The sequence below is a fragment of the Equus asinus genome, chromosome 1, assembly GCF_041296235.1.
Source record: "Equus asinus isolate D_3611 breed Donkey chromosome 1, EquAss-T2T_v2, whole genome shotgun sequence".
Lineage (NCBI taxonomy): Eukaryota > Metazoa > Chordata > Mammalia > Perissodactyla > Equidae > Equus > Equus asinus.
In genome coordinates, this window is record NC_091790.1 from 95,221,118 (window position 1) to 95,245,011 (window position 23,894).

General features: G+C 42.0%; 1 protein-coding gene across 16 annotated transcripts in view; it reads left to right on the forward strand.

Moving 5' to 3' along the window:
- Positions 1 to 23,894, forward strand: part of COBL (cordon-bleu WH2 repeat protein) — a 281,679-nt gene that overhangs the window by 216,957 nt on the left and 40,828 nt on the right. Inside the window, exon 8 of one of the 16 annotated variants that reach the window (XM_044778216.2) lies at positions 1,388 to 2,521. The exons of the other annotated variants lie outside the window; for them this stretch is intronic. Coding sequence (XP_044634151.1) covers positions 1,388 to 1,431 — 44 coding nt within the window. The 3' untranslated portion in view covers positions 1,432 to 2,521. Of the gene's footprint in view, positions 1 to 1,387; positions 2,522 to 23,894 lie in introns of those variants that run through there. 16 annotated transcript variants of the gene reach the window in all.

The following is a 23,894-nucleotide window of genomic DNA, read 5'->3' on the forward strand; positions in this document are numbered from 1 at the left end:
CAATCTACATTCGTGTTGAAACTACTCATGTCTGCCAATAATAATAGTAGGTTGGCTACAGATAAAAGTTTGGCAAAAATTGATAAAAGCATTCTGTGAGAATCAATTGGTTACATAGCATTTACAACAGAGTATTGTATATTTTATTGTTACTTGTAAATTTTGTGCTACCCTTCCTTTATATCAGTAAAATTTTATCTATCTATCCCTTTTATTTTTTCCAGAAAGCTGGTTACTAACCATTTGCCAACCTACCACTGCAAAGGAATAGCAAATATAAATAGGAGTGCTGAAAGGAAGTAAAATTATTTAGTTAAGAAAACTGGTGGCAAATTTGTCTTTGATTTTCATGTCACTGCCCAAGCACTGAGCTGATACAAATAATGACAGTGATGTTTGTGTCTCTTGAAGCTTTATAAAGTCAGCTTAGGCATAAAACCTAATTTTTTTTAATCTCAAGAGTTTTAAGAACTTCTTTTTGGATTCATGCAAATTTAAGTTCTTCCCAGAAGTAAGTAATGGACATCTTGATTTTTCAAGAATGGTTCAAGATTTTTACTAAATATCATTGCTTTGTTTTTTCATAAAAGTTAAATAGAGATTGTGAACCAAGCATTCCTTTACTGATAATCATCTTCTAATCTGTTGTCTTAAGGATTATTATGAGATGATATGAATTCAGGCTCGGCCCTTCTTTACTGTAACCCCATCCCTCGAGGCCTACCGGGGCTTAAGCTACTCGCATGGAATGATCCTTTATCGGATGGGTCAGTCTCTCTCGAGAGAAAATAGCAAACACTCAGGAGGGGTTTGCGCCTTAGAAACAGTTGATCTCACCATGCATTTGCAGGTGCTGTCTTTCCCAATTCAGTACATCAATCAATATTTTCTGCGTTTGTGCTGAGCCCTACTCAGTATCAGCATTATCAAGGTTGGGGAGACTGATCTGTAATTGAGGGCTTCATGAAACAATATTGTCTGTCTTTCCCTGAAGCTCTGCAAGTAGCTTAGACTTTTTTCCAAGAGGTAAGAAACAGCTTTTCCTATCAGCTGGTGGGTGACTCTGCCTGCAAGGACTTTAAGCTTTCATATCAAACCCAAATAATTTTACGTGACAACCTAAAAGACAGCAGTGAGTGCAGTGAAGCTTATGATAGAGTTCTTCCCAGGGACAGAATTGTACATGTTGGATCAATAGAGCCTTTTAACAACTGACATAGACAAAGACTGAAAGGAAATGGGAGAAACAGTAGTAATACGGTTTGGTTTGGCCCAGACATCATTCGCTATGCAGTGTTAAATCCCCAGGGGTTTGAAGATGAAGGAGAAGGGTGATATATTTTGCCACAGTTTGCGTTCATATTCTGTCATTTATTTTCCCCCACAGTTTATTGCTGTGCATCATTCCCTACTCATGCCAAGCGCTTCTGATGGATGGCCCCTTCCTGGAGCTCCATACTTCTGACTTTTCCCTGTGCCTCTGCTGTCCTGACTCTGATTCTCCTGTTGTTCGTTCTTCCACCTGTCAGCATAAAAGGGCTCATTTGTACACCCACAATTTACTTTCTTTAGAATTTACATATAAACACGTAAACAATAGAGATTTGTTTGACTAAAGTTCCTATTTCTTTGTAGGAGGTAAAGACTTTTACATGTAAATTCTAAGTTGATAATATTGACCTGTCTGAAATTTCCCTTTTGGGAAATTTATCTTTGATAAGTTTGATAAATGGATGTATTTCTATTAAGAACCATGCTTTATTTTAATTCATTATTCATATATTTCTTATTTGATATTTGGTTATAGAATGTCTTCTTCATTTTCCTTTAAACTAGATTGTGTCCATAAATTGACCAGTGGACTCAGTTTGGAAAGAACTGAAATATTCTGTTTACCTGGTAAAACTAAGTGCCTAAGCACGTGAGCGATAAATATAATCTGGAGGAACTCATAACTCATGGTATGTATCTGTCCATTCAGGGATACATAGGACTCAACTTTTTTGTAAGTGTTTTTCAGGTTTTCCTATTACTGTGTTCCCCACCATTTAGACAGTTTACAAACAGGAAACAAAGGAGGAAGAAGGATGTGTCTCATTTCATCTCTTCATTTTGCCTTCATTCACCCATTTCTTCACCAAACCCAGAGTACTCACTTGATGCCAGGCATTATGCCAACCTCGGGGGCTATTACAATGAATAGCACATGGCCTCTGCCCTTGGATTTTACTTACCTGTGGCTCCCCACGTGAAAAGAAGTACCAGTGTTTCCATGTGATAAATACTAGACTGGAGGTTTGTACAATGGTAATGATGACGAAGGGTGTAACCACCGTGTCTGCACTGGGGTGTTGCCTGCTCTTCCTAGAGTGTGAGATCCTTCTCCCCTCTTGAGAAAACCCATCCAGTTGCTGAGAATTCATCACCTCGGCAGCCCTCAGACAGACAGAGCAGGTGAAAATAATCATGTTAAGATTCAGGGTTTAGGAATAAAGAAGACTTGCTTGCTTTGATTAATTTTTATTATTGTGCGAAGATGCATTGGAACCGGAGAGGCTTGTTATGTTTCTCTCCAAAAAATTTTTTAAATGTTATTACTCAAAGTAAGAAAAAAGAATCAGTAAGTGTTTTTTACTTGTGATGACAGTTGTCTGGTTGATCACAGTGCAAATGTTAGCATTGACTAAAGTAGGAATTATCACAGCTGATATTGGTATTAATAATAGAGAAATATAAGCTAGATCTTACAGAAATAGGTAGCTAGAGCTGTATATAGCCAATCTAGTGCTATGTATTGGTGAAAACAAACAAAGTTACAGAAATTACTCGCAAGGAAATATAGAATGAGTTAGAAAGTGCCTTTTTTTCGCATTGAAATAAAAAACTTTTGTCTGATAAGTAGCAGTCATTTGACCTCAAATCATTAAATGGGGAGAGTATAAACAAGAAAAGGTAACGTTTACCTAAATGTTGGGGGAAGCATCAGGATTTATGACCCAGACATTAAACGTTGTAGAAGATTGTATATAATTACAGCAATAAGCATTTGTGTAAGAGGTAGCTATTATGCAGAAGAAAGATGGCAGTAGAAAATCTCAAGGCAAAAAATTAGAACAGGGGAAAGTGGTATTGCTCATAGAATTATTGGTTAGAGAGAGAATATATAATGAAAGAAATGTTTCAAACTCTACTGGAAAACAATGAGGAATAGATGTCGGCAGGGGTCAAACACAACAGAGCTACACCAATTTACATGACGATTAGAGTTCAACCATGGCACCTCTGATTTAGTGGATCATGAAGTTACCAAAGACATAGATTTTTCACAATACCTCAGGGATCTCTATCACCAAGTTGGCCAGATACACAGCTGGGTAAAATTCAGGGCAATTGGATGAACAAGTTTCAGAGATCTAGAAATGTCATGACACTATACTAACCAGCATTAGAATCTTCTAAGAATCAGACAAAGTAATTTCAGTGAAACATTTTTTTCTCAAGGCACTTACATTTCAGGCAGGTCTTCATTTCTGGCTCACCTCAGAATCCATCCCTCCTTGTGGGTCATTTATTCTCCTTATAAGCCAACGGGAGAACTATCCGTTTCTTTTCTCCATAATGTTACACATACTGTCAAGAGTTATACTACAAGAAAACAGATTTGAGGTAGTTCATATTTTCTAAGCAGAGAGACACAAATCAAGCAGACCTGCTGACTGCCCGGGCCCATACAAGTTCACAGAGGAGTCCTTCATGACAGCTGTTCTGTAGCAAGGGCTAAGGTAAAAGAAAAATTAAATGTATATTGTTTTTCAACTGTAATTGGCTTAAATTCTTACATTTTTATGATAGAGACCATGTCAACATTGGTCAATGGAACATGCTGTAATTTCTAAACTGTAATCCAGTTTATATGAAAATGTTTCCCATCTCACTTCACTGGCGCTTTTGACCTTTTCGCATGAACATTCTAAAATTATTTAGTTATAAATAAATACTCCTAGTTCTACAGATGAAACAATTTGGAAAAATCTTAGTATAGTTTAGGCACTGGCATTTAATTTTAGCACCCATTAGAATCAATCACACATTACATCTGTGTTTGTGATGCTTATCAACTGCTAATTTTCACAGTTTTCATGTTAATTTGAGTCCATAATATGATACTGTTTGTTCACAACTTTCATAACTCATGTAATCTGATTCAAAACGTATCCATATGCAGACTAATGTTATCCATAGCAAAACAAACTTTTCTACCACAGGGATAGGATTACATCTTCCAGACTTTCCAAGAGGAGATGAGGGCCCTCCATACAAGTGTTGAAGGTCTCTTGAATCAGCGCAACCAATTATAAATTGTCCAGGAATTAATCCACTTACAGAGCACTTACTTCTTTTCTCCCCTCTGAATAGTGTGTGTATGTGTGTGTGCGTGTGCGTGTGTGTTTTAACTGCTTCGTCATTCATACCCAAAGAATGTAGAGCAAGAGAAAAACCCAAAATAGTTTTGCTGCTTGTTAGTCGCCATGGTAAAACAACAACAAGCAAACTTCAGATGTCTCAGTGAACACAAAGGTCCGAGTCTTAAATGAGATGAGGTGCAAGGAGTCATCTCTAGTTTGAGCTCCATGCTTTATTTGTCACCAAAAGCAACACAGAATTGGTAGCCCTTCTACCCAAAACTCTCTTCGCTGGAAAACTGCAAGATTAAACTCTTCCACACTTTCTGTGTTTATTCTGCCCTTAAATGCTTCATACAACCCTTCTTTTTCCTTCTTCTTAAGAAAATTATAAACTTTTATTACTATGGATGAAGCTGTGTAAAAGTTAGAAAGTTGTATCTGCCCATGTCCTTCAGTAAAGAAAAAAAGAAAAGGAGAAAAACAAAAAGAGATGAGAGCTACTGAAATTATTTGGACTGGCTACATTATTTCCAGGGTGATAACTCTCCTATCTGGCTTTCAGGGAGAAAAGTGAAGGGAAAAAGTAACCAATTTGTAATCTAAGTAAGAATGCAATAGCCAATGTACGTTGTACTTTTTCCTTTGGCACGTAAGTAACTAGGGTTAAAGAGAAAGTGTATCCTTGTATGCTTTGTATGAGTAAGAAGTGGTAATGAGGAATATAAAGACTTCCTAAATGCACAAATTCTAAATCAAAGGTGAAAACGGATGGCGGGTTGCCATATCTGGCCCACAGATGTGTCCCCTTTGCCAGGGAAAGTTGTGAATATGAAGTCAGATTTGCCTTGAAGTTCTGTCTCTTCTGGAATGTGTAAGCAGTCTTCCGTGTTGGCTCTTGTTTCTTCAGGGCTGGCCAGGACCTCCCCGTGCACCACGCACCATGCACCACGCCATCCCCATGGCCCCAACAACCTGGGAATCCATTTGATTTATCCTTATTCTTGGGCTATTGTTTTCCCAATAGGAGAATGAAGGAGAAAGTGATTATGTCTTACAGTCAGGCTCCTGATTCTAAGTGGACAAGAAGAAGCACAAACCTGCAGAACTGCAGTTTCAGGAAGAATGAGAGAAAGGTGGGGTTCTTGGTGGAAGTAAAGAACATTGGTACCGCTGGCCTGTTTCTCTCGTTGACGTTTTCTGCCTAAATCCTCTTGTGTGTTTCCAGCAACCTCCCTCTCTGTCACGTTTTTTTCCCACCCACCTGGTCATCTCTTGTGCAGGCACACCCGAGATCTGCACCCACAGAGATGTGATTGACAGAGCCAGGAAGGGAAAGCCTTGGAAGGCAGGATTTGCCTTTTGCATGTGCCACCCCTCTTTTCACTTCTCACGTCACAGTTGTCACATGAATAAGAATAGAGTGGTACCCTCCTGAGGGCCAGGGTGTACTAAGTCTGACCTGTCACTCCCTGGATGGATGGCCTGCATTTGGGGCCTTTGGGCTCAATGACTCAAAAAGTATGCTTGAAGACTGAGTTCAGTGACCATAAAAGAGGAGAAAATGGTTTTAATTTGAGATTTTTATCTCTTGGAATTATAAGTCTCTATTTAGTATTGCAAATTGAACTATAAGAAGAAAATTGATGGGAATTGGCAGTTTTTATGTTTTATTTTTCGCCATTTAACAGCTTTGCTGATATATAATTGGCCCACAAAAAAATTACATATGTGTAAAGAAAGTATATCATTTGATAAGTTTGACACTTGTATATACCCTTGAAACCATCACCACAATCAAGACAGTAAAACATATCCAACACCCTCAGAAGTTTCCTCATGTCCCTTTGTACTCATTTTTAGTCTGTGTGTATATGTGTATGTGTTCACAAATTAAATATATGCATAACTATATAGATTACCTTATGACCATAAATCTAATGTGAAAAGCTAGCAAAGTATAATTTTTAGCACTGAAATTCTAAATTAATTGAGAAGTAAGGCCCTATTAGGGAAGTGTTAAAATACAGAACATCGTGTTAAAATTGATGACTTTAATGAAAAAGTCACATATTGATCTGAGGGGGTGGAAAACCGGTCACAACATTTTTGGCCAGAGCAGTGTTTGAATACATTATTTGTGAAATATAGATACACACAAACGTGCACACAAGAGCCATTGAACTATTCTCCTCTATGCAAGTTTTCAAGATGAAACAAAAGATTGTTCTCAGCTGCATAATTTTCTGCTGCTAAAAAGGCACAAGTGTGTGAATTAGCTCATGTTTACTAACGGTCGCTGAAAGGAGGTCAGCCCCAGGCCTCTGCTGCTCTCACTAGCTCAGGAACCACTGACCAGGAGGGCTGGCTCTAACCGGGAGTCAGCTACCCTCTGCAGGGAGGCGAGGAGGTGGGGCCAGCCGCCGGGCAATACCTGCGCCAGGCTCTGCGGCAGGGGCCAGCTCCCCTCCACTCACCCTCTCTGCCAGGTTAGCAAGCAGTTTAAGGGGCCAGCTTGTTAACAGGAATGGAGCTTCCAGGATAACAAGGGGCTTTACCCACTTATTTCAACCACCAGGGGGAGCCCTGACTACCCCATTGACAGTCTTGTGGAGAAAGGAAACAAAGACGCAGAAAATAAACATCAGGACTTTAAGTTTATGCCAATATTATGTTGTGGCCATCCACCCAAACAGCAGGCTTCAGTGGCTCCATTCATAGGGTTGAGCCCCTCTGTTTACAGAGAAGGCAAAGTGAGACCAGGAAAGTGTAGTGACTTGCCTAAGGTCACACAGCTGAGGAGGGCCTGTGCTTAGATTGGCAGACTCTGCATCCTCTGATGCTAGTGTGAGGATGGGATCTAAAAACAAATACAGTCATGCACCTGTACCATCTAGGTTTGTGTAAATACACTCAGTGGTGTTCACACAGGACAAAATCACCTGATGACGCATTTCTCAGAACATATCCCCATCATTAAGTGACAAATAACTGTACAAAGTGTGTGTAATTATATCTATCAATATATCTCTATCTATTTATATCTATCTATCTGTCTGTCGGTCTTTCTGTCTGTCTATCTGCTATCTGTAGGTATGAAGTCAAAATAGTATGTAGTGTTAGTGGCTATGCTGCCAGTTCAGCCCCCGCATACACACTCACACAATATATTCCTGAGCCCAATGTCTGGCTCACGGGCATGCTCTGCAGGGACTGTGAATTTATTTCCCAAAAATAATTGTCAGGCCCCTTCATCAAGTCTTAACTTACCATAGGATTAAAGAGAACATGGGCAAGTCGTCGTAAATGTTTAGTCATTCACCTGTGCACAGGGCAGAAATCCGATACCACATATGAGTAAACGCCGGCTTCACCTCTCATCTCTCCTTGCACTTACATCTACGTCTGCCTGGCTATTTACCAGCCAGAAAGCACCTGCTGCAGAGTAGGCCAGGCTCCACTGGGTGCTGGCCTTGGGGATGACAGGCTACAGCTGCCGTACACTGTCTAGGGACTAACCCTTTGATCTTCACCGCAGCTCTAAGAGGCCAGTGCCATTGTTATCATCCTCACTCTGCAACTGAGAAAGCCAAGGTGCAGAGATGATAAGAACTGGTCTGAGGTCAAAAGCAAGAGCAAGTTCACATTAAGGCAGGACTTGAACCCTGGCAGTCTAGTCTGTGTGTCCACAGAGGACAGTAGGACCTGCTATTTGCTGTGGTGTGGCGGTCTTCTCTCTTCCTAGAAGCCCAGCCTAGGGGCCAACGGCCAATACCTCAGCTGAGAGCAAGGATGGGGCTGCCCCAAAACACCAGGAACGGGGACCCAGCACAGAACGAGATTGGAGAACGCTGAAAAAAACAAGACTGCAGGGTGACCATGAGTTAATGCCTCTGAGGCCTAGAGACTGCGCTGGACTGTTCCATCGCTTTAACGGTCTCTTCACAGCAACACAGTGCACTGGGGTATTAGCCTGCCCGGGCTGCCCCTGCAAACCCCACAGCCTGGGGAGCCTAAACAACACACATTTCTTGTCTCACGGCTCTGGAGGCTGGGAGTCCAAGATCAATGTGCCTGCAGTGTTGCTTTTTTCTGAGGCCTCTCTCCTTGGCTTGTGGATGGCCACATTCTCACTCTGTCCTCACATGGTCTTTCCTCTGTATGTGCCCGTCCTGATATCTCTTCCTCTTCTTATAGCGACACCAGTCATATTGGGTTAAGACCCACCCTAACGGCCTCATTTTAACTTAATCACTTCTTAAAAGACCTAATCCAAATACAGTCACGTTCTGAGGTACTGAGGGTTGGGACTTCAACATACCAATTTGAGGGGAACACCACTCAGCCCAAAACAACTCGTGTTTGTTATCCCCAGTTTCCTGATGGGACAACATAGTCTACAGAGTCTGCACTGTGCCCGCAGTGGGGGTGCAGGGGATCGCCCAGGCTCCGACTCCATGCAGGCCCCACTGCCTCTCTGTCCAGCTGCACTGATTTTGCCCAAAGCCCGCCGTGGCCCATGCCATCCCGATGCTGTCTGTGGGCCACCTTTGCACGTGTCTTGACTTTGAAGTCCATCCTTGCCCCTGCAGTTCATGGAGCGTCTGCAGCTCTGGTCGGACTCTTGCACTGGCTTCTGAATATCACCCTGAAGGCAGGGCCAGGCCCAGAGTCCTTGTGAGAATCTCCACCACGTGACAGCTGGGGCTGCCCATTTCTCCACAGTCTCCAAGTCAGATGCTCCTGTTCCTCCTCCCTGTGTCCCCACACTCCTCTCAGCCTTCACCTACATCTTTTAAGCATTTGTGAATGCACGTGCACACATGCGCACATGCACACACGCACACACACACACAGAGGGAGGTCAGGACTATGTTGCATACTCTCCAGGCAGAAGGGCCCAGGGCTCTGCCCAAGGCCTGGCAGCCTCTGTGCTTTGCTTACACGTGTTGGCCCACCCATGCAGGCCTTCTTCACTTGTGTGAATTAGCTGCTGAATCAGTCAGTAGGCTTTTTCTTCTTTCAATTGTGATTAAAAAAGAAAAAACACAACACGACCTCATAACCGTTTTTAAGTGTATAGTTCAGTGATATTAATTACATTCACGTTGCTGTGAAACAATCTCAAAAACTTTCTCATCATGTCAACCCCAAATTTGATACTCATTAAACATCGACTCTGCTCTGCCCTCTCCCCCAAGCCCTTGTACTCACCATCGTACTTTCTGTTTCTATAAATTTGACAACCCTGAGAAAATCATGTAAGCAGAATCATACAGTATTTGTCCTTTTTGTGGCTGAATTATTTCACTTAGCATAATATTCTCAAGGTTCATCGATGTTGTAGCATGTGACAGGACTTCCTTTTTTAAGGCTGAATAATATTCCATTGTGTGTATATACCACATTTTGTTTATCCATTCCTCTGTTGATAGGCGCTTGGGCTTCTCCCATCTCTTGGCTACTGTGAATAGTGCTGCAGTGAACATGAGAATACAGATATCTCTTTGAGACCCTACTTTCAATTACTTTGGAGCTGTACCCAGAAGGGGATTGCTGGTGAATCAGTTAGTACGCTTTTGCCTGCAAACAAAGCAACGCGAGGTGGCTTAATCCACAAGGAAATGTGTAGGTTCCTGCAAGTCTGGAAACTGGGCAGGCTCTTAACCCAAACTCAGTCATGTGAGAGTTCTGAATCAATTGCTGTGGCTCAGGCAGTGCTGTGCACCCATTGGCTACAGCTAGAATGCACAGACCAATTGCCGGCAAGGAGGACAGGATTACTAGGTTTGATTGGATGGTCAGGGTCCATCTCCCAGGGAACCTGGATGCTGAGGAAATCCAACCACATCGGCTAAAATCTAGCCTGGGGGTTGGGAGTGTGCACTGCAGCCAGTGACCTCGGGCAACTTGTCCGTCTCTCTGTGCCAGAGTTTCTTTATTTTGATAGCAAAGGTGGTTTTGAAAATTACACATGCAAGTACCTGTAAAACATTTAGAACAATGGTCATCTCTCAACAAATCTTAAGTATTATGAAAGTGGCGAGCATTTAAAATGCAGGCAATTGTGCACTGAAATCTTGATTTCTGTGTTTTCAAAAAAAATTAGATGTGGCAACACCAGTTTTCCTCATGAAAGAAACAGTGTGGGACACAGCAGTAGCTACTCATTTTAGATGATCACGGACTCTCCTCTGTGCCCTGTCCCCTACACCTGGCCTCGTGTCCGTCTCTCACAGATGTCCCCTGGCCCGTGTAGGTGTGTCAGTTTCGGTTCCCTGCTCTAGTCAAATTGGAGAGATGAAATAGCTTAAACCCTCATTTAAAAAACTCAGAAAAATGTAAAGATTCTGTTGTCAAATAAGGCCTAAATAAAATGTTTAATTTTCTCCTTCATGTGCTCACACAAATGATCCAGGTCTGTTTCCGTCTTCCTTTTTCTTAGGATATTAGCTGACTCTACATATTGCCTTTGGAGAGACTTCTTCAGCGTGCTCTTTTAAGCCCATGACAGTGAAGTGCCCTCCACTTGAGAAGTGTCTTACCCTGTCAGGATGTTCGGAAGGTGGTGTGTCCTCTCACCCTGTCTTTGAAAGGCTGCTGGGTCATTTGCAGCCTGGGCAAATGCAGGGTTGGAGGGAACACCACTGGGAATCTTTCTGTGTGCTCCAGAGCTCTCCACTGGTGTTTGGTGGTCCCCAGGAAGTAAGCCTGGGCCCAGGGCCCCCCATGGACAACTGAGCCAAGATGCTACAGCTCTGCTCATACCACCATCTCCCCCAAACAGAGTCCCTGGTGCCAGCCAGGCTCAGGGCTGGCTGCCTCAGAGGACACGTTGAGCTGTATCTGTAGCTGGCAAGGGAAAGATCATGTTCTTCTCCAGCTCTTGGAAACCAGCAAGTGCCCATGTGTTCATGTGATGATGAAACACAGAATTAAACAGGCCGTGGTGTTGTCAGGGATCATTTGAGCCAGTAAGGCTGCTCTTACACTGGCCTAGTTTAGTTGAGACACTTCGGAGAAATGACCAGTGCTAATTGGAAGCCTCTCTCCAGGTCTCAGCAGGCAGCCCAAGTGCCTGGACACCAAGGCTCTGACGTAAGCCATTGCCTTGCGCCAACACTGTGACTCAGGATTCTGGCCCAGAGCTAGGCATTATGGAGGCATCGATGGAGAGGCAGCTGCACCTTCAAACAAGTGTCCTTGCATTTTTCTGCCTGTCACCTCTCACAGACATGCAAGCAAACAGAAAGAGAGACGGACCAGGCTGTGTTGCTTCAAACATCCATGCCGCGTCTACAGTTCCTGTTATGTCACTCCATCAGAGCTGCACTCTGAAAACGAATTTTATAGACTTAAATTCATGAGTTAGACTGTTGCAAAATGTATGTTTTATTTTTCAGAACAATTTCAAAGCATGAGAAAGGAGGTAATGAGGCTTTTTCTTCTTCTTTTTTTTTTTTTGGTGAGGAAGATTGGCCCTGAGCTAACATCTGTTGCCAATCTTCCTCTTTTTGCTTGAGGAAGATTGCCGCTGAGCTAACATCTGTGCCCACCTTCCTCTATTTTGTATGTAGGATGCTGCCACAGCATGGCTTGACGAGTGGTGTGTAGGTGCATGCCCAGGATCCAAACCCCAGGCCACCAAAGTGCACTGGGTACACAAGCTTAACCACTACACCACCGGGCCAGCCCCAATGAGGCTTTTTTTTTAATTGGGACTATTTTAATCCTCTTTGCTGTTTAGATCCTTTCAAACGCGTCCGTCTTAGCATAGTGTAAGACAGTAGTTCAAAATGGAAACACATGTATCAATCACCTTGTGTGTGCCAGGCCCTGGCAGAACAGAGTCAGCAGATCTGGAGGGATGAAAGAGCCAGCAGAATTCATGCCTTACAGGGACAATAACATAGCTCCCCACTCTTTACCGGCCCCTGGAGAGAGTTGGCCAAGAAAATGCACTGAAGATGATCCATTTGATACGTTAGATTATTCTGTCCTCAGAAAACCAGATGAACAAATGAGGAAGGGAATGGGCCCAAAGGTGTGTCATGTTATGGGGCCAGAAATGCAGATCCCGCTAGGATGCCAGGCCGAGAGACACTATACCTTCATATCCTTGGGAACTCAAAACCCGGAGCTGCAGAGGAGTGCATATACTATCTTTTCCTGCCCTCATAAGAATTCAGAATGTAAAGAATCCCATGCTGTCCAATTTTAGCATTCTGAAGTAGAGGCATTTTTAGAGGTACAGTGTTCAAGTTGCATAAAGGCGTTGTTCTACCTGGAGACACATTCTCTCCATGAACCTCACTGCATTCCAGGGTATTTGGGGAAGGGAAGAAAGGAAGGAGCCCTGAGCAAACGACAACACCTTTCCCACCAAATGTTCTCACTCAGGCATGACTGAGTCACGACCCTGCTTGATCAGATGGAGAACAGGCAAAAAGTCGTGGAGAAATCACAGGTCACCAAGTTTCATGATTGTTGTACAATTTTTGTCCATGAGTTATTTATGCAGAGTTTTACCTACAAGAGGAGGAAGTCCTTGTACCCAAATATCTGGTCCAGTCAACTTTATTAAAGGACATCCGGCTGAGGCAAAGGGCAGAGAGGAGGGCCCAGCAGAACCTGCTTCCTCTGGCCCTGTGTGGTGAGCCAGGCCCTGTGTGTCCTGTGAGAGCAGAGCATCTATGCTCACACATGCAGCTGTCCTACAAAATAGCCTTAAAGAAATACACTTTTTCTTGTACAAAATACTTCTGAAGCATCTCTTTTTTTAAAGATTACCCTCAAATAAGCCTTATGAGAAAATGAATCTTGATTTTTTTTATAGTCATTCCTTACTTTGACTGAAATAATCTACAGCTTTGTCATACTCTGGCCTCGCCTGCCCCAGAGCTAAGTGACTGGAGATATTTGTAAAAATCAAGATGCCCTGGTCTTAAGGCCTGGCCATTTCTAAGGCTGGTCATAAGGTCAGACCTGGAAGGAGACAGCACAGGGCTGTTTGGACACTTTACCTGGCATGACCAACAAACTTGCTCAAGCCATTTGATCTCCTTGGCCTCAGAGTCTGATCAGGGTTTGGACAAGATGATCTTCAGTCTCCCTCATATCTCTGGATACCATGTGCTTCAGTGTCTGAAGTCAGGGCCAAGGGAAGGGAGCACCTCAGTGCAGGTCATCCTTAGCACAAATCTGTGGTGTTTGAGTTGTACGTGGGACTAAGAACCAGTATCTACTACACCGGAGAGAGAGCGGGAAAACAAGAAGTGGAAAGCCCTGATAATGAGTAATCCTACCTGCACCCCGTACTCAGTGCAATAGAAGCAGCTGAGTGTGCGTGTGTTGAGTTTAAAGATGCCTTAATGCTCAGCAGAGACAAAACATCTCACTTAAGAAATCTTCTGTTTGTGGTGGGGTAAGAATATAGGGGTAAGAAATCACATGGAAAAATATATTCTTTAATTATTCAAATGTGGTTCAGAGAAAAAGGAATAACAGATAGAAACATGGAGATAAATTATGGCAAATTTATATTTCCTTAGAGCCCACAGTTTTTTTTATTTTTAGAAAAAGTTCAGTAACATTTGAGGGAAGAGGAGAATCAGGATTTATGCTTGGAGATGCAGCAGCATCTCTAAAGTAGGAACTTTATCTTTCCATGCACTAGTTCCCTGCAGACAGGAACCTCTGCCCTGATCTTCATGCAGAAGATCTGAACTATTAAGAAGTTTGATTGCAAGAACTGAACCAGTGCTGTTGTGCTGAAATGTGCCCTAGGAGGGCTGTGGCTCTCATACGCTTGTGTATGTACCAAAGACAAGACTGCCTGTGGGAGGCATCTAGCAGAGTTTGAGGCAGGCACCCATCATGAAGGCAAGGCCTTTGGAGGATTTGTCTAATACAAATTGGGACGAAGCATCTCCATTCCATCCCAACACGGGCATCAGGAACCAAGGGCTCTCTCTTGAGGGGTGAGATAAAAGTGTGCCATGAGAACTGGAGGAAAGAGAAATCCATCTGAAACTCCAGAGGGGACATCAGGACAGGCCACACAGAGTGATGCAGAGAAGACAGTGCTTTCCTCGGACTTGCTTACACAGTGGACCACTAGTGACATTTCCTTGTCCAACCAAGCATTATGTAGAGTGATTGACAATGAAGAGGAGGCAGGGACACAGCCCAGAACTAGATTGTGGGCCTGGGGCAAGAACCGCCCCAAAGGGGAGTCAAGACAGACCAGGAGGAAAGGCAAGGAGACACCGGCAGTATCCCAGCTCCAGTGAGTAGATGCAGCATACAAGCTGTCCCAAGGCTCTTTGCTGCAGAATTCGTCAGGCCTTCCCAAATGGGTGTCTGTGAAGGTTCACGGTCAGCAGCAGTTCCAAGTATGTTTGCCTCCAAACGCCTTCACCTGTCACCTGGCAGAGCCAGTGTCCTGCCCTCCACTTAGGAACTGAGACACCAGTGGTAGACTCTCTCCATGGTCACGGTCCATGGCTCAGAGCAGAGATTCCAAATGGAGGCCCCATCAGCCAGTGGCCACTTAGTCTGAAGCTGGGGCACCTGTGAACAGTTTGACTTGATCAATGACAGCCCCACCTGCACTCCCCTCCAGTCCCCTCGCCCCCACCCCTGGCTTTTTTGATCAGCAGATAACTTCCACTTCCCATGCTCCCTGGGCCTTTCTCCTGGGAACTCACCCTTTGCAGGGACCTCCCCTCTCCCCTTCTCTGTACTCCTGGGCCTGGGGCTGAGAGAGTGGCCTTCCTTAGGGAAGTTCAAAGTCTTCAGACTGCAGTTTCTGAAACCCTCATTTCATCAAGTTTCTTCTTAGATTTGCCAGTTTGGGGGGAGACCATGCCTGCTAATGGTTATTTCTGCCTGTCAACTGATGACAGCCCAAAATAACAACAAAGATCATAACAGTGACACTTATGGGGCCTTTAGTCCCTTCCAGGCGTGTCCTCAGTCTTCACCCGTATTACAGCAGGTGGTGTCCGTGGCGGCTCCTTAGTGAGGATTGTGACTCTCACCCTCATTTACAGATGAGGTCAAAAGGTCCAGCGACTGATTCGCTTAAGGCCCCTGTTGACTCAGCACCATAAATAACTGTTTAAACTGATAAAAAAGATGTAGGAGAAAAATCGTGTATTGGACCAGTTGAATATAAAGTGAGTGCATAAACATTATAGTGGGCTGATGTATCTGATTTTATTCACATATTTAAGGCATTTTGATATACATTTATCCTAAAAGCTTCTAAAAACACAGACTAGAAGACAAAGCAACCAAACGTAAACCGTGGGTATCTTGGGGATGAGCGCCTATTTTCTTGCCAGTTGTTTGGGTTTTCTTGACTTTCTATACTAGAGAAAAAGAAAACAAACTTTGTCTTAAAACCCAAAAGAATCCCAAAAGAAGAATGCTGGCAAAGTGCAGTCATAGTGTGGGTGTCTCTAAACTTAAGTGGGATGGAAGAAATGGAGGATTGGAGCTACGAAGGGTTCATTACTTCCAAGCGGGCGGCATCCTATGTTGAATCCTTGAGGCAGATGCTGAAAGCTGAGGCTGGAGCCTCGGCATCCCCTGTGAGGTTATTTTGGGTCCTGGTGGGTTTTGCTGAGGTGAGTGTTTTCTGGCCAATAAAGCCAAGTTATTTTGGGCCACCATAATTGTGAGTTAGACAGGTGGTTTGTGCGTGAAACGTTTAATTTACTGGCAGTATAGTCTGTTGACTTTGGACAAGGCTGGGAACAATTCTGTGCAAGTTTCCTGAAATGATGGGCTCTGATGCTGATCTTGTCATTGTTACAAGCAGTTGCACATTTCCAAGGCAGGCTGGACTGTGGTGAGGAGGGTTCTCAGGAAGAGTCATGGTGTTCCCTTTCATTATTTTTATGCTAACCACTCTATACTGTATTTGAGTGGATTTTAGGTAGTGGTTTTTCTGTATGTGTGTGTCTCAGAAGAGCACAGTATGTAAGCATAGTTATTAGTCACTTAGCTTTTCCCTACTCGCTTTTGATGGCATGTTAATGTTTTGTGATTTATAAAATTATTTATAGGGAACTTACCTTGAAACAAGCACCTATTAGAATGTATTAAAAACATGTTTTACACATTAGTCCAGACTCAGGTAACATCCTGAATAAGCCATCCTCACAATCTGTCCTATTCAGTCTGTCTCAAACATCAGGCAATTTATACAAATAAGTAATAAGACAAAAATAATCCAATTGGCCAGCTAAGCTGATGGGGCTGAGGGCAGGGGGAGGTGAGGATGCAGAAATGTGAGACAGTAACCCTCTGAGACTCATGCTTTCATTCTGTCATTGACCAGGGCTTCTTTGCCCCAGGTAACTTTTCCAGGTGTCTCTCGCTAGCTCGTTAACAACCTTTTGACACATGTGACTTTTGAGTCTCATTGCTGCCTCGCAGCCACGTTCTCCAGCCTCTCCAGGTCCCATTTTCCTTGCACTCGGCTTATGACGTACCTCCTGCCCAGGAGCACCTGCCCCGCTCACCTCTCCTTCCCCTTCTTTGTCACTCCTCCCCAGTGGCTCTTTTCTTCTTGTTCTGGGCATATTTTATAGCCATTTGGGATGTGCTTTGTTTTTGTAGGACACATCCCCATTCTGTCTTTCTGAAACTATTATAATATGGTTTCCACAAGTAATTATTTCCACTATACTGTCTTGAGGAAAATGTCACTTTTACCTTTGTTGAGGGCATTCTTTGGTGACCTCCCATGAAATGGGAGGCATGTGAAGAGCACTGAGATAGAAAGTGGATTCTGCCAATTTAGGACAGAGAAGAACACTCTTGCAGTGTTCTTCTGCAAGAAGATGAGTTCTGACAAAGGCAGAAAAGGTTTTGAGCCTGGATAACTGGGTGACCTTCTCCCACAGCTGAAACAGGGAAGGCTGTGGAAGGGAAATAGATATTCTAAGTTAAAACTAAGTCAAAATTCCTTACGTTTCCAGCAATATTGTGCATTAAAGTTCCTGAAACCCGTCTGCTACAAAGCATCTTGAAACTCTGGATATTATATAATGACTATCATTTTAAATGCATAGCTGAGCTTACAGGAAAGTAAATGAAGTCGTGTTGGCCTGAAAATGAGGAGGAAATCACGGACTAGAAGAGCAATGGAGAGCTCAGAGCCCTGGGAGAGTGGGGCCCATCTCAGTTATCCAGGGCCTGCACCCTGGTGACCCTCAAGGGACTACCCTAAATGCAAAGGAGGAGTAGAAAGAAGCAGCCACCAGCACAGGGAGATGCCAAGAGAACAGATTCAGAAAGTCACTCTACAGGCCAGTTGGTCAGAAGAGGAAAAAAATGTTATGGTAGCCTCAATTCAACTGGAAAACTTTAGTCTCCTGATGAAGCCAGCCAGCCATGTGATAGAGGCATGGTGCAGGAGCTCTTTAGGTCTCCAGGTGTATGAAGATGGCCTGAACGCCAAGTCAGAAAGGATAGACAGAAAGGTGTTTTTACACTGATCAACTGGAAATGTTAATATGTTTAGCAGATTTTATAAATGGTAAAACTTCAGAAACCATCAATAAGGAAATGAAAGGACAGAGTAACCAAGAAAGAGCTTTGTAATCTATGTTAAAAGAAAAAAAGAATTCAAAGTTTCCTTTTTTTTAGTTTTTCTTAAAAACATCTAATAAAATGTTTTATTGCAGAAGAGCAATGACAATTTTGTCTGTACCAACTGACCTTCACTTTTTGATACAATCAAGAGATGGGGTGTTGAGGGGGCAGGAAGATGAGAAGCTAACATTCTGGGGTGGGGGCTCCGTGCTAGACCACGACTCCCATGCCCTGGGAGGTGGGGGAAGCACCAGTTACACGGCCCGTCTCACGCATGAGGGGGTGCTGAGCACACCAGGATTCCAGCCCAAGCCTGCCACCTTCTCAAGGGTCGCTCCATGTGACAGTCTCTGTGAGATATGGAAAGTGACTTGTAATGTTGTCTGTTCTGTGTCATTAAAGAGATTAGGCTTCCATATCTAGATTCTTAAATTTTGTCAAAGAATGCTCTCTTCCATTATTGAACACATAAAATGTTAAATATTTCATCAAGAATTTAAGTCACACAGTGTGCCTGCCTGAGGAGGCCTTCGTTATTGGCTATGATGCCCTGGACCCAAATGTCACTGGTTTTCATGGTGCACAAGCCCTGTAGTCCATGAAGTTAACATGGAGGTGGGGCACATAGACTTGCTTAGTGTGTGTTTTCTGTGTCAGGACAAGCGAGAGAACGGTCTAGTTCCTTTTCTTTCATACAGTACATAAAGGACCTATTTTATTTATAATTTAAATCTCAGTGAACTTCAAAGGGGAGTCAATGCAGCTTTTTGTGTATATGAGTATTATTCAAATCTAGAAAATCTAGAAAATGCAATCCTTTTTATTTTAAATGATCTGAAATAAAAATAAATTGTACATTTTATATTACATAATTATATATGTCTATATTATGTGTATTAAAATTCTATTTTAAAAATCCTCATTTTCCTAAGTAGTTAAAAATAAACACCGAGAAAGCTTAGAGATGAATGTGATGGAAAGAGGAGGGGAGGGGAGGGGAGAATCCATGCAAAAGTCATAATAAAGACTGACTGTGATTCTGGCCTTCCCAGGCTCCAAGGCAAAATAGCAGGGAGTGGAGACACTCAGTCACATAGCAGGCAGGCACTCAATCGAAAGGGGAAAGAAGGAAGATCTAAATGTTAGGACGAATTAAAGTGGATACTTTATAAAAGACATTGAGTACTATGCTAGATAATATCTCCTCCAACAGTTCTAGAAAAGATGCAAAAATGTCCTTCATTTGGTCACTTTCATGTCAACTTGAGATCAGTAGCAATGGCTGAAGTCTAGAAAGCCAAGCAAAAGAGACCACGCATTTTGTTCTCTAGAGTTCTAATGATACAGGGATAGAACTTGGAAGAAACCAGCAGAGGAAGCGGACAATATTTTTCTTAGATTGCCTATCTCGAATGGCAGATGACTCACCCTTGCTTCATGCCAGACCTGAATCGTAGCCGGTTCGAGATTGAGTCCCTTGGCAACTTGGCAAGTCCCTGAACGTCAGCTTTTCTGAGGTGTTGATTAAATACAATTCACGTGCTGTAGTGTACTAGACAACCTGGAGACAGGGTTTCTATGATGAGAAGTGGAGCATCAGCTTTCTGCTTGCCAGCGTCAACTGCTATCGGAAGTGAGGCCCCAGAAATACATATGTCAGAAAGGACTGAATGTTTTTTCTCAGAACTAGTTTAGAATATATTGAAATCCCTAGACAAGTGGAACCAAGATTTGTTCCATAGGACATGGAAGGAAATCTTTTGGTTTAGAAAAATTTAAATGTAGGTATTCTCAGTAAGATTCACTTAACAATTTCTTCTTAAAAGAACCTTAATGTGACTCTTGGCTAACATGTGATTTTGTGTGATTTTGAATGGACTTGCCCCATTTATGGGCCTGGCAGAGTATGTTTCTGCAACACATACCCTCCGGGATTGATGTAATAATTTGTTGGCTGGAGCTTCTTTTATAATTCGCCAAATAGGAATAATGATATCCACACTGCAGGGGGCATGGGATTAAGTAAGAAGTAGGTAAATATTATCCACTTGAACATTACAAAATGTCAAAACCCACCTACCATTATGTGGTTTTAAAATATCAGTGTTGAACTGTGCTATCTGATAGTAATTACCAATGGTCTGATATTTTAGTCTACTCTTAAAGCCATGACATCAGCATAGAGGAGAAATCCTATTTAGCTATTTGCTAAAACAGGCACATGAAACACAATGAAACTTCAGTTTCAAGATGGCTGAACTGAGTCAAAAGACCATCAACCAAAGTCAGCATTGTGGCTGATGAGAGAAACTGGCCACTCCACCTGAAAGGCGTCCTCTCCAGAAAGCGACTTTCCTCTCTGCCCCAGAAAGTCTGCGCAGCCCAATCTGCCATAAGGCTTTCTGTTCTATCCTAAGGAAACAGTGATGTTCAGGTGTAGAAAAGAAATCCACTCCCTACCACTACTGGCCCCTCATTTAAACATGGAAAACAGTCAAGATTCACTAATCCATGAAAGAGGGACAACAAACTGATCAGAAGCTAACTCCAAGGAAGTAGAGTTAATTTAGGAAACAGAACAGAACTTTAAAATAAATAGTCTTGGTCATTGCTTCAGAAAATTTTAATAGATTATCAACATATATAAAACAAGAGCAGGCTGTTATTGAAAAATAAGTAAAAGAACATCTAAAAGTTCCTGGAAATTAATTACACATTCTTAGAGATGTATGCATTTAGACTTTTTTGGTGAAATTTTCAATATCCACAGATAAAGAGGAAAATCTTACTAGCTTCTAGGGTGAGGTTGTCTAAGTTGGAAAGAATCATGCTGGTGCGTGGGTTTTGATCTGTGAGGCAGGATGCTAAGAACAGTGGGGCTGAGAATACAGTCTCAAGGAAGCAGGATTTTGATCTCAATCTTACCAGTTTAGCTATACTCATAGTCAAGGATTAAATGAAGACAACCTTCAGACACAGAGAGCTTAGAGAGTAAACTAGATCCTGAACTAGACTGCTCTGAAAATATGATTACTCAAATGTGTAATCCAAATATTGGAAAATAAATCTTGGAAGGGGAAATTTATAACATGCAGTCATCACATTTAATAACAGTATTTTTAAAATGAAAGTTCCTATAATGGAAACACTATAATGTAAAATATATATATATTTGTATTTATATATTACATCTATAGTTATATATTATAATTAATTAATATATTATATTCATAATTATTTGTATATTTTATATTTATATTAACTATATTGTGTTAAATATTTTAGATATATTAATAAATGTATTAATATATTATATATTAAATATATTTTACATTATGATATATGTTTAACATGTGTTTAATATTGTCTATTATTGTCTAACGTATGTTTAATAACATATTAACATGTCTATTGTTTAACATGTTAACATATTAACATATAACATGTCTATTGTTTAATATTGTCTAACATATGTTTAATATTAAAATAGAATTTTAATATGCATAATATAGACATATATAATTATGAATATTATTAGAATATATTTATGAAAATATCAGGGCAATTTAGACATTTATTGGACAAGACTCTTTAGTTCCAAGAGACAGAAACGTGTCTTGAACTAGTTAAGAAAAATGTTTTTTTTGTGAATGGGAGGCAGATTTGGCTCACATAACGAGGAATTCCAAGAGATGAATTCTTATGATCATGGCTGGGTCCATGAGCCCAAGCACTGTCTTAGGGCTGTGTTCCTCTCTATCCCGTGGGCAAGCTTTCTCCCTGGGCTAGTCCAAATCACTGCCATTTATCTAAGACTCCCCGACCCCGTTGGTTCCAGCCTGATGAGACCACCTTCCCACCAGCTCTGGGAGGAAGGTCAGGAGACAGGCCTTGATTGGTCCAGCTTAGGACATGTGCCCATCTTTGGACCTATCATTGTGTTCATGGTTCAGATTGGCCAGGTTTGGGTTCATCTTATGCCTATCCTCTGTGGCCAGGGGCAGTTTGGGGCAGTTAGACTTACCCAGATGTTGATAATTAGGTTAGCTGCAGGAAGGAAGAATTCTTTTAGCACAAATGAGGAGGGAGAGAGTGCTGGACAGACAAAGCAGCAGCTGTTTCCCATATATGTCTTTAAAGGAATAGTTATTGGAACACAGCCCTGTTTTATAATGGTAAAAATTGGAATTTTCTCTGCTCAGAGTCTCTAATGGGTATATTAGGATTCTGGGATTAGAGTTATGGTTCAGGCTTTGGAGAAAAATGGGTTGATTGATATCAAGAAGACACTACTTGGCTCTTAAGAGAATCTAGGTGTATTTTAGATCAATAAACTCTTTCAAAGTCTTCTTGAAAAAATTATATGTGTGTATATATATATATAGAGAGAGAGAGAGAAATGCTCTGTATTGTGAACTGACTGTACTGTTATCTTCATCGTGCAATATCTTTGAAGGGTCCCGGTCTGTGGGGCTTTGGACAAGAACACTAATGTAAAATATTAAGTAGTACCCATCCGACTAAAGAGGGTGTCATCTTGAAGAGGAGTGAATACATAAACTCTGAGGAAACTACCTAAGGAATAGATTAGAGGGAAAGAAGGTAGCCAAGATTGGGGCCAGCAGTCAGGGCAGAATCCATATACTGCTGGTCACAGAGGGTCTCTGGAAGGCTAACCTAAACCCAACTTCTCCACCCCCTCCTCCTGATCATTTGCACATGTGTATACACACACACACAGACGTGATCACATACACCACGTGAGACACCATAGAGTGCAACCGCTTGACAACATCTGACGTTTCCCCTGCAGCCTCGTGTTTCTGTCATTTTGCCCATTCCTTAATCCCACGGTTCTTCTCCACCTGCCAAAACCATGCTGCTTTCAAGACCCCGTTCAGTGGTCACTTTCCCTCGTCCTCTGGTTAAAAGGAATGACCCCACTTCTGTCTTCCTGTGGCATTCTCCGTGTGCTCCCCACCCCTTCTCTTTAGTTGACTGACCTGTATCATGTATGTTGGTGGGTTTAACCTGGGGCATGCATTCTCCTAGGAGAACACCAAGACTTTCCAAGGGAATCCATTTCCAGATGTTATGCCTCCATAGATATTCATTGCTAAAACTGAGGTACCTGAAAACTCACCTGTGGGCAGCATCAGTACAGGTGCCCCCCAACTCCATGCTCAGGAACGCCCTTCTCCTCCCTCAAAAAAGACAGGCATAGCTCTCAACCAGCAGGAATCTCATGAGGATGCAGTTCCCTGAGGTGGACAGATCTTATTCCTGATGCCTGGGATAAAAAGACAAATGGAATTCCTGGTATAGTGTTAAGCAGGTAAATAAGTCTAATGATTTGGCAGCAAATCCTTTTGACTATCACGTGGTTTCCAAGTTTTATTTCCAACCAAATTGACAAATAATCTAATTGAGTTGTCAGTTAATAGATCATTAAACATAAATTTGTGACAGATCAATTGATATATAAAACAGAGGAAAACTTTCAAAAACTGAGTGATGTCATTATAATAAAACTCTTATTTCATCTCTAGTTGCTTATGTGAACAAGGCTTCCCAGTATCGATAAGAATGAAAAACATGAGCTGCATTTATGCCAAAACCTGCCTCCTTTTAGCAACAAGTAATCCAGTCATTTTTAAGGAATTAATTGAACAAAATGTCATCTAGCTCATAATGAGATGCATCTCCAATGACATTTTACCTTTTGTTTAACAAATGTCAAAATTTCTAAATTATTTATGCATTTTTATTGGCTGTGTCCTATTAATTATCACAATGATAACTACTCAGTATAGAAAAAAGAATTTAACACTACCATGTAATGGTGAGAGAAAATAAAAATTAAATTTTAATTTATATACATAT